This window comes from Sceloporus undulatus, chromosome 5 (genome assembly GCF_019175285.1).
Source record: "Sceloporus undulatus isolate JIND9_A2432 ecotype Alabama chromosome 5, SceUnd_v1.1, whole genome shotgun sequence".
Taxonomy (NCBI): domain Eukaryota; kingdom Metazoa; phylum Chordata; class Lepidosauria; order Squamata; family Phrynosomatidae; genus Sceloporus; species Sceloporus undulatus.
The window spans coordinates 19,690,215-19,705,546 of record NC_056526.1 but is presented as its reverse complement, the minus strand read 5'-3'; the positions used below and the strand labels follow the sequence as shown (position 1 = coordinate 19,705,546).

At 40.3% G+C, this 15,332-nt stretch overlaps 1 protein-coding gene across 2 annotated transcripts in view; it reads left to right on the top strand.

The window, feature by feature from the left end:
* The first annotated feature begins 1,578 nt into the window (after nucleotides 1–1,578).
* The window catches only part of LOC121930411 (ELKS/Rab6-interacting/CAST family member 1-like), a 30,058-nt gene continuing 16,304 nt past the window's right edge, over nucleotides 1,579–15,332 (top strand). Inside the window, exons 1-2 of one of the 2 annotated variants that reach the window (XM_042466652.1) lie at nucleotides 1,594–1,691; nucleotides 3,709–3,775. In XM_042466652.1, the coding sequence (XP_042322586.1) occupies nucleotides 3,710–3,775 (66 nt within the window). In that variant the 5' untranslated portion in view covers nucleotides 1,594–1,691; nucleotide 3,709. Of the gene's footprint in view, nucleotides 1,692–3,708; nucleotides 3,776–15,332 lie in introns of both variants that reach the window. The other variant, XM_042466651.1, reaches the window with a different exon arrangement.

Genomic DNA, 15,332 nt, shown 5'->3' with positions numbered 1-15,332 from the left:
ACAGACTGCCAAAATAAAGCTGCTTGGGGTCTCTTTGGAGGTATGCTGTTTAAATGACGCATGGGTCCTAAGAGTCTGGAGGTCGCGCCAAAGCCACACTCCATTCCTAAGCACCAGAGTGCAGCTTTGGTGCAGCTTCCAGATTCTTAGGATGCATGCATCATTTAAATAGCATACCTCCAAAGAGACCCGAAGCAGCTTTATTTTGGCAGTCTGTAACAGGCCTATGATTCTTACAAGCACCATGTATAATTAGAAGTCCTCTCCAGTCTGATGAACCATTTTAAAGTGTGATCGTAGCCACTGTTTTTCTACAAAACACCTGAGATAGTTTAAAATTTATAAAATTTGCACAGTGTATCCATGGGTACAAACAGTATATTTGCAGGGCTGTAAGTTTTATTACCATATTAGACTATTTTATTGGCTGAGTCTTTTCCCTAACAGCTCCATTTTCATTGAAATCTTATTATTAGATTGCAATACTAGTGTAACATTAATAATAATAATAATAATAATAATAATAATAATAATAATAATACGTTTTATTTATAGACCGCTATTCCGCAATGATCATAGCGGTGTACAGTAAAAATTGAATACAATACAAATACAAGGTGACAGTTAAACGAGGGAGAAGTCTCGTCCTTCAGGCAGTCCCTGATGTTGCTGGGTCTGCCTGATCGCTTTAACACTAAGAAGAATATTTTGCAATAAATTCATGATCTCAGATCATAAAATCATACTCTTAAGATAACAGTTATTGTTTAACACTTATCTAGTGGTTTCATAGTTGCCCTTTCCATTCCTATTCTTCTTATTTCTTGACTGTAGTCACCATTCTGATCAACGTTTGATCCTACACATGGGAACTCTATTTCAATTTCTTCATTGCCTATGTTGTATTTCTTCTGTGGTCATTATTATTGTTTTATTTGAGTTCAGCATCAGGCCTGTCTTTGCGCTTTCATCTTTGGCCTTCCTTAGTAATTGTTCCAAGTCTGTGGTATTTTCCGTTAGTAATATGGTGTCGTCCGCATAGCTTAGATTTACTCCTCCTCCTTCTAACTCTATTCTTCATGTGATTTTTTTTCTGTATACAAGTTGAACATATAGAGTCATAGAATGCAGCCTTGCCTTACCCCTTGCCAATTGGGAACCATTCTGTTTCTCCAAATTCTGTTCTAACAGTAGCCTCCTGAGGACTGTCAGTTGTGATGGCACTCCAATGACCTTAAGAGCCATCCATAGCATATGACGTGAACTTTTTCTTGAGGTAGTTTGAATCACAACTAAATATTTATACATGTGGTGGTGTAAACATTTACTATTTTGATGGTTAATGTTTTTGATGTTATAAATTGTTTAATATTTAATTTCTATATACTTTAAAATGTTTTTGTATTGTTATTAATTTTTATGGTTTCAAATTTGCTGTGAGCCACCTTCAATCCCTATATTGGAGGAAAGGGAAGTTATAAATAAAATCATAATATAATGTTATTTCTGTTTATACCTGATGCTGTATTTAATATATAGTGCAAATTTAATAAATTCATACTGAAGACCAGTTTTTGTATCCACTGTAGACTCAAAATCGCATGAAACTGATGGCAGATAACTACGACGACGATCATCTCAAATCATCATCTCATTCCAACCAAACTAACCATAAACCCTCCCCAGATCAGGTAAGACTATTTTACTTTTCTTTTTAAAGTGTCCTTAATTTTTAGAAGTGTTCTGATAATGTACAGTACATGGGACCAGAAGCAATTGTCCCAAAATAGAATTTAAAACTAGCTTGCAGTGGCATCACTAGAGTTGGTGTCACCCAGTATGATAACTTATAGCATCACCACCACCACCCCCATTGATCTCCTTCCATACCACACCATACAAAATCCTTAACAATGTTTTTAATCATAAATTGTAATTCCTGTATATCACTGAATGTAATGGTAGTTGTGATATAAAGAAGTAAAATTAAAAGTATACCTGTAAATTACAATATCATATTGTACAGCCTAAATATATTTACATGTACATGGTTTCATGTAATTAAAGTGAAAAAATTGATAAGACGTGATTTTTTAAAGAAAATTGTAAAAGAATAAAAAATATATATTTAAAAACATTAAAAACTTAATTAAAAAAACTGGTGCCTGTCCTTTCTCCTCCCACTGAGCCTCACCACACTCACATCTTCTTTTCAGCATTTTAAAGGGATGCAGGCAAATGCCACACCCTGTATCTGCCAAAGGGCAGATGTTTGGGAAGCAATGGTGTCACGCACACCCCTTAGGGTGTCACCTGGTGCATTCTGCACCCCCCTAGTGTTGCCCCTGCTAGCTTACTATAATTATCACACATATTTCCTTCACCTTCTATAAAACTGGAATTCCCATTTATCAAATAATTTGATGCTGCTATTTCAAGAAGGAGTGTTCGAGGCAATGTTTGAACTTACTATTCTCATACTAATGCATGTGAAGAGCATTTTAAACTGCTTGTTTCTATGAAGACCTTTCTAATCAAACCAAGTGTCTGGCTTCCTGGCTTTGTTGTAAGTGAACAATTCACTACATTTCCCCTGAGGAAATCCCAGCCCCTGTGCTAAATGATCATAGGCTGTTCCAAACCATTTCAGTCAAGCTTTACCTAAAAAGGGATCAGTTTACCATTTCTAATGCAGGTTTAGGTCTGGGTGTTGCTGACTGAAGTGGGAGGTGCTTTAGCAGGTAACAAATGCTGTAAGTTGTGCATAATTGGAAAACCTTTGCTAGTATTACAGAATATGTCACCTTAGATCAATCACTAGTATACTTTCTTTGATTAATTCCTGGCCCAAAGGAAATTGCTCACAGCTTTCTCCACAGTCTTATAATTCTAAAAGCAAGCATATTTTGGATGTAGAGAGTCCATATCTTATTCCATGTATATTAAAAAAGTGAGTCTGCTCAGTGAAATGATTATTGGATGAAATGAAAAATAGAAGCCCTTAAAATTGCCCACTATTTCATAAGATATGATCCAGCCATTTTCATAGGTGAGATGTGGGATTGGGGGGGGGGATTAGGACAGGCATGGCTTGTCATAAATGTATTTTTGCTTTGTGGGGGCAAGTCGGACAGAGTGGTAAATTAAACACTTGAAGTAACCATCACTTGTAAATTTCCTCTTCCTACCATTTCTTGCCATGCTGAGCTTTAAAATTAAGAACAAGCCAATGAGTAGTTGAACCTTTCAAATTATTCTTTGGAGGTGTCAGCCATAATACTTCTTATGACAGAGCTACAGTTTAAAGCAATGCAGAACAGTTCCCAATTTCAGTTTTCTGGGCAATAAAAGAATATTTTGCACACTGAAAGGAAGTTATGGCACTTCTCTCATGGGAAATGTGACTGAAACAATGAGTACATGATTAAGGTGAACTGTCAAATTTGACAAACTATGGAGAGTGTTGGCCACAATTGTTTATCAAGTGTGCTTTCAGAATATTTAAGTAAAATAAATAAATTTAAGTTACTTAAAGAAAATTATTGTGATCCAGGATATTTAAAGAGGGCAGAATAGAAAGGAAGTAGTGGTTATATTTTTCTTACCACTACCACATTATTCTTTTGTAGAGTTTTAATACTAACCAAATCTTTATTTCATTCCCATGCTGCTCTGGGGCTTTCCCCCTTGTCTTCTCTCAACCAATAGGATGAGGAGGAGGGTATTTGGGCATAGCCAATCAGATGCTCTTAGTTCAGCCATTTTGTTCAGAACGGTGAGAATCGGCTTTCTTTACCAGTAGAAAAGTTTCCTATGATCACTCTTGCATCTTGCGTCTGTGTGAGGTTTGGGCGTCTTTCCTTTCCCTTCTAATGTGGCCTTTGCATGTAAATGTTTTTCCTATTTATGTGTAGTATGTTTTATTTTTAATATCCGTTAACTTTTTACTGTTTTATGTTATTGTGGGAACACCCTTCCAGAGCATGTGATTGAATATATATGCAAAGCAGCAGCATGATTCACATTAAACAAGAAGCATCTTCAACATTATTGGACAGCACAGTTTAAACATATTTGCAATAACAAAAACATTTTCTATAAAGCTGGGTGCTCTAAATATTCTTTTTAAAAAGAATAATAAATAACTCAAAAGATTATATCACCACCATTGACATTTCAGGATTTGAGCAAAGTGAATCATGCTGTTGAAATTGCTGTACAGTTGTCAGGTGCCCCAATTACCTGAAACATTTGTTAAAGCAAATTTGGATGGGTGGGGGTCAGTAACTTGATGGAAGAAGTAAAACTCCAACTTCTGTCCACATGTTCTATCCAGTTAATTATCTTGCTATTGTCTTACACTGATGCAGTATTGTTACATTGTTCATATTCTTAATTCCAAACTAATAATTCGGAAAAAACTAATCCAATTGTAATAGGGTAAAACTATAGTTTCACAGTCTAGAGCTTGAATTGGAATCCCTTTTTTGTGGTGGGAAGATTAATTAATTCATGCTTGGTGGTGATCTCACATTTCTTTGGAGTTGCTTCTCTACCATTTCTTTGCCCTTATGTTTGTTGTTAAACTGTTCACAATGAAGAAGAGTGTAAGTATCTTGCTGAAGAATGCCAGTGAGCATAGGGAGATCAGGTAAGTAAATGGGGAAAAAATGAGGAATTCAGAAAAGGGAAGACTACAGTGCATTTTTCACTAAAATGAAAAAAGTGTGGCAGATGTTCATGAAGGACAGAGAGCAAGATAAAATTGAAGAAATGCACGTGCCTTTCTCTAAGTATGACTGTATCAGATTATTGCTGCATTGTTGATGTTCATGGTGTTGCTGGACCAGATTATTGTTGCTCTCTTCTGTTGCTGTAGCAAGGGATTGCTTATAACTTCTCTGCTACAGTATAAATTCAATACAGTGGACCCTTCTTATTTGCAGGAGTTCCGTTCTGGAGAAGCCCAGAGATGGCAAGAAAATGTGGATGATTATGCCCCATATTATTTAGTAGCAATGATGTGTGCATAGACACGGCAGCACATCTACGTTCATGCACCGGCATTGAATAACATGGTCCATGGTAATCTGCAGGCAGTTAAATCAGTGGATTGCCAACCCACCAATACAAAGGGTCCATTGTATTAGAAATTACAATAAGTGGTATAAAATAATATAGGGCTGGGACAGGGCAGAAGGAACCAGAACTACATTTTATTTATTTATTTATTTATTTATTTATGGTACTTATACCCTGCCTTTCAGCCCTAATATGAAACAGAAATGATTAAAAGAGAACATAGGCTGAGTTTACTGCAGTGTAGAAGTTTAAATGTTTAGCTTGGTAGTATAGGGATACAAAATGCATACTGCCCTTTAATCTGAACCTTGCTTTTATAACGAGAGTTCCATCAAGGGGCCTTTGGGCTTGGATCATTTCTCCAGGGGCTTGCTCTACCATTTCTGATATGTTGGTCCTGTCACTAAGGACTTCATCCTGGGTCACCCATGGTGAAGCTCCTTAACCTGTTGGTGCAATCTGTACATAAAGGATTAAAAGTTTTATCATATCACCATGGTCCCAGACTATATGTATACATGGTAGTTTCACGATTGTAGATAGAAAGTGATGCCTTTAAAAGGTTTTTTATGTAGAGAATGTATGTTAAAGTTTGGAGATTATCTGCAAAATTATAATAACAATTTTACGTTTAGTCTCTCTTCTATAATCTTAGGAATGCTGTGCTAGATATTGCTGTTTATGTGCCTGACTGGTTGTTGTTGTTGTTGTTATTTATTTATTTATTTATATATATAGTCCTGTAGATTTGCACAGCGCTGTACATACAAACAATAAAATAGATAAGAGTAAATCTGCCCATGGCGTACAATCTAAGAAATAGATAAGTCATGAGTCTAAGTCTTTAAATGCTTCTCTAATGTTGTCCCCCTTTTCTGCTCTTGCTTCTCATTATATTTCTACTCAGGACCTTCAGTTCTCCAATTCAGCCACTAGTAACCCTCAAAAGATTCCTGCTTCTTGAGTTTGAGGGGCCCTAGGATGCAGAACTTATAATGCGGGATACAGTTACAGCATCTCTGACAGAATGTTATCCATCCTCTGCTTAAATTTCTCAAGTATAGGATGGTTCACCATCTCCTGAGGCAGTTTGTTTCACTGTCAAAAAGCTTTTATTGTTAGTAAATTTGTCCAAATTTTTATCTAAACTCTGCTTCCCTGCAGTTTCCATCCAATATAGAATCTCTCTATCCCAGCTCTAGCTTCTCATGGTAATCTTGTTGTAACATTTCACATATGTTTATGGAACTGTTTAAATGTCTTAATCTGTCTTTTTCCAATCAGAACTAGTAACCTGCTCTAAGTAGACACTGCACTTCTTCCTTGTTCTATGACAAGCTTATAGTTTTATCACCATGTGTTTCTCCTTTTTCTATACCTGAAAAATGTTTAAATGTAATAGGGGCTGTTACTACACACTCTCCATTGAGATACCACTTTTTGGAAGCTGATTTTATCAGTCAGTACTAGATTCCAGGATCCATAAACATGCATGTTTGCGGAGCATATTTTATCTGTTCAAACTGTATCCCACCCTTCTGCCTAAATCACACTCAAGCTGTCTTGTGTTTGTCAGACTGTGACTAACAATGTTACAAATGTGAGGCCCTGGTCATTACAATTAATTGATTTTCTGACATGTGGGGGCACATTGCCAAGATCTGGTAAAAGTAGCACCAAATACCTATTATCACCACAAAAACCAAATTAATCTTATTGTTTTACTTGCACCATTATCAGTGTACATGACACCTAAAAACCATATAAGCAACAAAAGCAAATTCCTGCTCCCAAAGCTTGCTATCAAAAAAATGACAGTGGGGAAGGGTTAGAATTAAGAGAGAATGTGAGTAAATTTTTAGTCTTCTTGGAAATAAAGATCAAGAGAATTAAAATAAGGAAGAGATAAATTTGAAAGGGGGTTTGAAAGGAGAAGTCATGGCACAATATACATGTTCAAAGGGAGTTGCATGCATGGAGAGCATGGTGCATGGTTGAATTGAGTAAAAGAACAGAAGACATTTTATTGACAGATTGGAATGAAATAATGGCAATACAGGCTGTGTGTCTGAGCAATATGGTGAGGGCTAGTTTGGATGTGAAGAAAGATAAGGAAAAGAAAACTTGAGAGAAAGATTCCCAAGATGAAAAATCTGGATTAGAAACAGCTTTATTTAACATACAGAACATACTCAAAGTGAAACAGTTTTGATGAGATTATTTACACAGCAAATCTAGGAAGATATCTAGATGGAGTGCTACATTAGTCTGTTGCTGTGAAAATAAGCCCTTCTTCATTGTCTCAGTGACTCATGTATATGGGTTGTTCTGCACCTGCAAAAGCCCTCTATTTCTAGAGCTGAGCAAAGTATTTTAGGTGGGAACCCCACCCCGATATGCATGTTTAGGCAAGGTTTCTGTTCGTCTTCTCAGCTTGGAATATCTCCACTTTTGGGTTTTTTCAATTTGTGACATAGCTGAACATTTCCTTTTTCATTATCTTCTCTTCAGACTATATTTTCTTTTCAGACTCATTTTCTGATTTTTTTTTTCCAATACTGGGTTTTGTGTGCCAATGAGCCCTTGAGCTCAGGGCATTAAGGCCTTTCTTCAAAAAGTGCATAAGGGTTCTTACAAGAATGCCTACAGCCACTTTCACTTTCTTTCCTGTGTGTGGGAAGGTCACATCACTGAAAAGTGCCCTCATTGACAGCCTTTTACCATCTCAGAGTCCGAGTTCACATCTGAACAAGAAGACAATGCTAACTCCACAACTGCCTTTCAAGTAGATATACGTCAGTATCAAAGGACCTATTGCTGATATCTACCTACTTAAATGAGTTGTTTTGAAGAACACATGACTTGTCCTATGAATGGAATCTTTATACATTTCCACTTCTGCATTCCAGAGCATCATTTTATAGATAGGGAACCCACTGGGATCCAGATAGCTCTATCATCAGTACTAACAGGAATAGAACAAATCCTCTTATATAGATATCAGACTACAGTGGTGCCTCGGGTTACGAAATTAATTCGTTCCGCCGCGGCGTTCATAACCCGATTTTTTTCGCAACCCGAAAAAGGCTTTTCCGAAGCGCGGCTAGTGGCTGGAAAGCTGCTAGCCGCGCTTCGCATTTGAATTTCGCGCCGATATTTTTTTCGTAACCCGAAAAAAATATTGTAACCCGGAACAGTTTTTTCCTATCTATTTTTTTCGTATCCCGGAAATTTCGTAACGCGATCAATTCATATCCCGGGGTACCACTGTACCCATAATCAGCAGCTGGTTTCCTTTTCAATAATAAGACCAACGGCGTTAACTGTCCACAACATAAATGCCTTTGCTCCAATTCTGGTGTCAGTTTCAGCTCAACAACATTTATGCCACCAGTTCATCCACCATCAATGGCAACATACTGAGAGACAGCTTGATTTTTTAAGATGGCTCAGTCTACTGCTTCAGTTACCATGCTGAATCATTGCTTTATGCCACCAGTCAGTCGTGGCAGATTCTGTCATCCATCACTCTGATCTCCTGTTATATCAGCAATCCATACAAGTTTGTGGAGAAGGATTACACATTTTTGTTTAAGTACATCATGCCCAACTTCATTTGTGTGGAGATACCACAGAGAAGAAAACAAAGGGAAACATCATTTACCCCATACAGGGCCAAAAACTGGGCTCCATGTGATGGAATTTCTATGCCACTGCAGCTTTCTTTTTCAAGATGGCAAATTACCAGGCTTGTATAGGGCCGTACCAGTCCAAGTAACCCTCCCTTCTTAACAAGCTCCTGCAACAACTCTTAGACAACATGGAATAGGCTTGTAAAGAGAGTTTTAATTTTTTAAAATGAAGAGGTCAGCTGAAAAACACTATTTTGGGGACTGTGGGGAGGGAGTGCCAGGACCTTATGTAGATCAGTGTGTGCATGTGGCCCATGGTTGCATTATTCCTACCCAGTGCTAAAAACTGAGACAGCTAGACTTATGGGACAGCAAATCATAACTGCTTGTTATCACAATGATTGCAGAGACATTTGGAGCAGCTATTACCCAGCTTCATCATGCTTGCCTTACATCCCTTTGCTTCAGATCAGATATTTTATCCACTGTAAATGATATACCATTAGATGAAGAAAGCCTTTTAAATTCTAAAATAGGTAAGAAGGTGGGTCACAGTGAGAAATTGTACATTATGGCTGAGAGGTTGGGGATCATTGCTTTCACAGCTAAGCAACAATCCTGGAAGTGATCTTTTCCTCAATATCACGCTCTGTCCTCTTTTAATATTCACATGACACGTGATGGAGTGAGCTCCTGTAACCAGTCCCAGCTTTTGCCACCCTAGCAGTTCAAAAACATTCTGTACAGTCATGCTAGCCACAACATGATCACAGAATTGTCTTTGACAATGCTGGCTCTTCAGCCTAGTAATGGAGATGAGCACCGCCCTTTACAGTCAAAGAAGATTTGACAATCTTGTCAAAGAGAAAAACTTTACCTTTTTTATGATCTAAGTGACAGTGGCCTGTTACAGATGGGCCTTTGCTCCGCCCACCGGTACGTACTAGGGGTTGGCTGAGGACACAGCGTCCAATCAGGCCTCACCCCTAGTACGTACTGGGGACATCAAAATGGCGGCACCCTATACAAATGGGTGCCGCTATTTTGATGTGACGGACGCTTAGCGTACGCACGTCGCATCGCAGTTGTGATGCTGCAAGTGCGCCATTGACGCCGTGTGGCATCACAACTGCGCCGCAAGAAGAACCCGCTTTTTGCAGGTTCTTTTTGCTGCACGGGGCAGCTGCACGGTTTGTCCGCTACGGCTCCCTTGCACAGCAAATGGGTGCTGGCAGAGCACCCTTTTTGGGCGCTCTGTAAAGCACCAGTGCCAAAATGATTTCATTCTGGATCTTATGAAAAGAAATAGAACAATTTATCCCAGTTTTATATCTTTCTGTAGTCTACTACACCGAATGATCTTACCTAGTCTCATCTGACAAACATTCGGTAACCACCATTCATACTTAGTGTGGGCATCCATCATTATGGATTCTTGGATACCTACCATTGTTTCTTAATAGTAAACCATTACATCTAATGGTAGGACAGTTCTACTCAGCAGTCTTCTCCATTTAGATCAATGAGATGATTCTACACTATTTAAAAAAAGTTGTCACATTATTCTCTGATCCAATGATCACCATTAATCCATTGATGCATGCCCATTATATGACAGTACTGAAATAGTAGAGCTTCTGGCCAATATTAGACTTCTGAGACAGAAGTCTCAGAAGTCTAATATTGGCCAGAATTGTTGTTGTTGTTAATAATAATAATAATAATAATAATAATAATAATAATCTTTATTTATACCCCGCCTTTCCACAATGTGATCAAGGCGGCTTACAGATAGAAGACAATAAAATACAAGTTAAAATATTACATATAAAAATTAAAACATCGTCAGAGGAGTAGGGACGGGAAACAAACAGTCAAAATATCAGGGCAAAGATAGAACAACAACTTTAAGGTAATTGGGGCAAAAAACAAAATTACTAAGGTGGGAATGCCAGCCGAAATAAGTGAGTTTTTAGATCTTTTTTAAAAGAAAGTAACGATGCAGAGGAACGAAGCTGTACAGGAAGCTTGTTCCACAAAGTGGGGGCAAAGATAGTAAAGGCCCTCTGTGAGGTCATTACAAAGCGAGACTTAGGGACCTCCAACAGGTTGGCCCCAGATGTTCTGAGTGTGCGGGGCGGACTATATGGGGAGAGGCGGTCCTCCAAGTACCCTGGACCCAAGCCATTTAGGGCTTTATAGGTCAACACCAACACCTTGTATTGAGCTCGGAAGCGAATAGGCAGCCAGTGGAGATCTTTTAATATAGGTGTTATATGGTCTGCCCTGGATTTACCAGCGACCAATCTGGCTGCCATGTTTTGAACCAGTTGTAGCTTCCGAGTGTGGTACAAGGGTTGCCCCATGTAGAGCGCATTGCAGAAATCCAATCGAGAGGTTACCAAAGCATGTACAACAGTTTCAAGGTCCCCCCGGCTGAGGTAGGGACGCAGCTGGCGTATCAGCCGAAGCTGATAACAAGCACTCCTGACCGCCGCATCCACCTGAGATGTCAGCTGGAGCGACGAGTCAAGGAGTACTCCCAGACTGCGCACCGAGTCCTTCAAGGGGAGCGTGACCCCATTCAGGACCGGATGACAAATCTCACCACCCGGAGCAGGGGAACCTATCACCAGTACTTCCGTTTTCCCTGGATTCACACTGAGTTTGTTTTCCCTCATCCAGCCCATTACCGACGCCAGACAGGCATCTAGAGGAGAGATACCAGCCTTAGTTACTGCATCAGTCGGAGATACAGAGAAAACTATTTGGGTGTCATCAGCGTACTGATAACACCGCGCCCCGTGTCTCCGGATGATCTCACCCAGCGGTTTCATGTAGATGTTAAATAGCATAGGAGACAAAATTGCTCCTTGAGGGACACCAGATGTAAGGGCCCTCTTGTCGGAGCGACAGTCTCCCAGCTCTACCATCTGGAATCTGCCCGAGAGGTAGGACCGGAACCACTGCAAACCAGTGCCCCCGATACCCAGCTCCCCCAGGCGTTCCAGAAGGATACCATGGTCAATGGTATCGAAAACCGCTGAGATGTCCAGGAGCACCAACAGGGACACGCTTCCCCTGTCCATGCTCAGACGGAGGTCATCAACTAAGGCGACCATGGCAGTCTCAACTCCATAGCCCGCCCGGAAGCCGGTTTGAAATGGGTCTAGAAAATCGGTGTCATCCAGGATCGATTGAAGCTGGAAAGCGACTGCTCTCTCGATCACCTTCCCCAAAAAAGGTAGCAGCGAGATGGGCCGATAGTTATTATAAAGCAGGGGGTCCAGGGAGGGCTTTTTGAGCAGGGGTTTGACCACTGCTACTTTCAATTTTGATGGAAACTGGCCCTCACCTAGAGATGTGTTAACAATGCGGTGTAACAGAGTAGACACTGCATTTCCCCCCTGGGCTGCCAACCATGAGGGGCAGGGATCAAGAGAGCACGTCGTCTTCCTAACGCTTCGAAGAATCCTGTCCACTTCATCAGTACTAACAAACTCAAAGTGATCCAGTACAACAGGGGCCACGGACGCTTCGGAGACCTCTCCTATAGGATCTGCATGAATGCTGGCATCGAGATCAGCCCTTATCCGAGAGATTTTATCCGCTAAGAAGTTGTTAAAATCGTCACAGCAGGCTTTAGATGGTTCCAAAATAGGGCTCAGGGAGGGAGGGAGCTGAGTTAGCTCCCTCACAACCCTGAACAGCTCTGCTGGACGCGACTCTGCGGACGCAATACGTGCAGCATAGAACGAGTTCTTCGCTGCACCTATTGCCACTCCGTACGCCTTCAAATGAGAGCGAAGGAGTATCCTGTCGGATAAGCGTTGATGTCTTCGCCAGTTGCGCTCTAGTCGTTGCGCACCCCGCTTCCTTTCCCTGAGATCTTCCGTATACCAGGGTTGTTTGTTGGAAGCAGGCCGGAAAGGACACTTGGGAGCGATACTGTATATAGCCCTGGAGAGATTAGTATCCCAGATGTCGGTCAGGGCATCAACAGAATCGCCGTCAGTACCAGTCGTATACCCCTCTAGGGCTTCTTGGAACCTTTTGGGTTCCATCAGCCTTCGAGGGTGGACCATCCTAATAGGTCCGCCACCCCCGGTGGGGCTTAAGGTAGAAGCCTTGATTCGAGCCTCAACCAGGAAATGATCCGTCCATGACAGGGGAGAGATTTGAGAGATCTCAACCCACGGAGCCTCCATGTCCGAACTAAAGACCACATCAAGAGTATTACCAGCGCAGTGCGTTGGCCCTGAGACTAATTGAGACAGGCTCATGGCTGTCATGGTAGTCATGAACTCCCGAGCTGCACCTGTTGGAACATCGCTGGCCCCGAAAGGGATGTTGAGGTCCCCCAGGACAAGAAGCCTCGGGGACTCCAACACCAGTTCCGAGACCAGCTGTGTCAGCTCGGCCAGGGAATCTGTTAGTGCACGGGGTGGCCTGTAGACCAACAGAATCCCCAGACTGTCTCTGGCCTTCAGGGATAGGTAAATACACTCGATGTGATCCGTTTTCCGGACTGGGATCCTGGTTAAGGAGAGGGTGTTTTTATGGACCAAGGCAACACCGCCCCCCCCCCGCCCACCTAACCTGATCTTGTTGTTGTTGTTATTGTTGTGTATTTTCAAGTTGTTTCCTTATATTAGAAGTTCAGGGTGACCACTATCAGCACAGATCCAAAACACACTGTAGAAAAATCCACTTTGAGGCCAGTTTAACTGCATTGGCCCAGTGCCAGGGAATCCTGGGAATTGTTGTTTATTGCAGCACCAGAGCTGTCTGACAGATAAGGTTAAATGTGTCACATATCTCAATTCAGTTTAGGGAAAGTTGATCAGGCTCACCACATTTGCTTTTCAGACCAATATCCAACTTTCCAGTATTTTCAGTCCATCTTTTGCATCCGTACACAATGATGAGAAATACAATGGTTTGAATAATCTTTCCTTTAGTGTTCAATGTTATACCTTTGCTTTTATGATTTTATCTCGATCTTGCATAGCTGCCCTTCCCACACCTAGTCTTCTTCTGATTTCTTGTCTGTAATCATTGTTCTTAATTATGATTGATCCAAGGTATGCGTAATCTTTGACTATTTCAATTTCATTATCTTCTAGACTGAATTTATGTATATTGCCAATTTTGAAAACTTTTTGAGTGGAGGAAAAGCTGACACATGAAAACAGCATTTGATGTTGCCATGATGTGATCTCATCTTGTCCTACAGTCCTTGTAGAACCGTTCTGTTTTGCTTCACTTTGGAAGAAGCCAAACTGCATTTGAGATCAGGCTACTTGGAGACAGAAATAAGCAAAAGACGGAGTGCATAGGGATAAAAGCTTTGCTTTGATGTTTTTACTTTCAGTAGTACTAGTCATTCTCTGTGTGTGTGTGTGATGGATTCTGCCAAGAACTGAGCATTCCTATTTCTATCTTTGCCAAATATTCCCATTTTGAAAGAACATTATTCCACTTTCTTAAACTCTTTTGGGAAGATCAGAAATATTTTGGGAAGTAAGTTGCCAATTGTGGCAGTTTTGTGATATGAGAGATGTCTATAGTTTATTACATTGCATTCTTTTTTAAAAAAAAAAATCCTTAGCATGGTGGCATACTGCAAGTCTTTTCACAATCCCTTTAGAAACCTTTTTTTCCCTGAGTGTGTCAGTGAAGAAAGCAACATTCATATTTTTGTATTCTTTCTCAAATTTATTTTTCCTCCCCCAAAGTTTGGCTAGATCCCAAGGTGAGAACTGTGAGCTCTGGAAATCATTAATCCATGGGATTTGTTCATAATGTATAACAATTTGAGAAAGAATTTGTTTTATAAATATGACTTACTGATTGACTGTGCCAGAAATGCAACCAAAATTCCTGGCACAAGTTTCTATTAAGTTGTAGAGTACAGGGAGATGAGTCACCTAAGGGTGAGAAATGTTGGTGCTAAGCTTCTTTGGTGGAATCTTTGACAATATTCAGAGCATAATAGCACTAAAATAGAAATTAATCACAAATATTGTTGTTATTTCTTGTTGGCATTTTATTTATTTATATCCCGCCTGTCTCCCAATATAGAGACTCAAGGCAGCTAACAACAAATTTAAAACAATACAAATGAAAAACAATGAAAAAGCATTTTAAAAGTACAAATATAAAGTTTAAAATGTTAACATAAAAATATTAAAATGTATTACAAACATATGCAAGCCTTAATCTGAATTGCACAGCATTTAAAAGCCCATCCTCTCCCAGAGGTTTCATGTACATGTTAAATACATAGGGGACAAGACTGAAGGACCCTACAAGCCAATGCCAAGGAGTCAAGCAGGATTCCCCAGCAGCACCCTGTGAGAGCATCCCTTTCAAGAAAGAAGTGAGCCACTGTAGAACAGTATCTCCCATCCCCATCCCAGAGAGGCAACTCTGAAGGATGATGGGGTGAATGGTATTAAAGGCCACTGAAAGGTCCAGCAGAACCAACAGGGACATACTCCCTCTGTCCAGTTCCCTGTCTAGGACATCTGCCAAGGCAACCAAAGTTGTCTCTGTCCCATAAACAGATAGAAAAATAGTTCTTGATATTTCATCTCTACCAGGAATCCCAGAGTT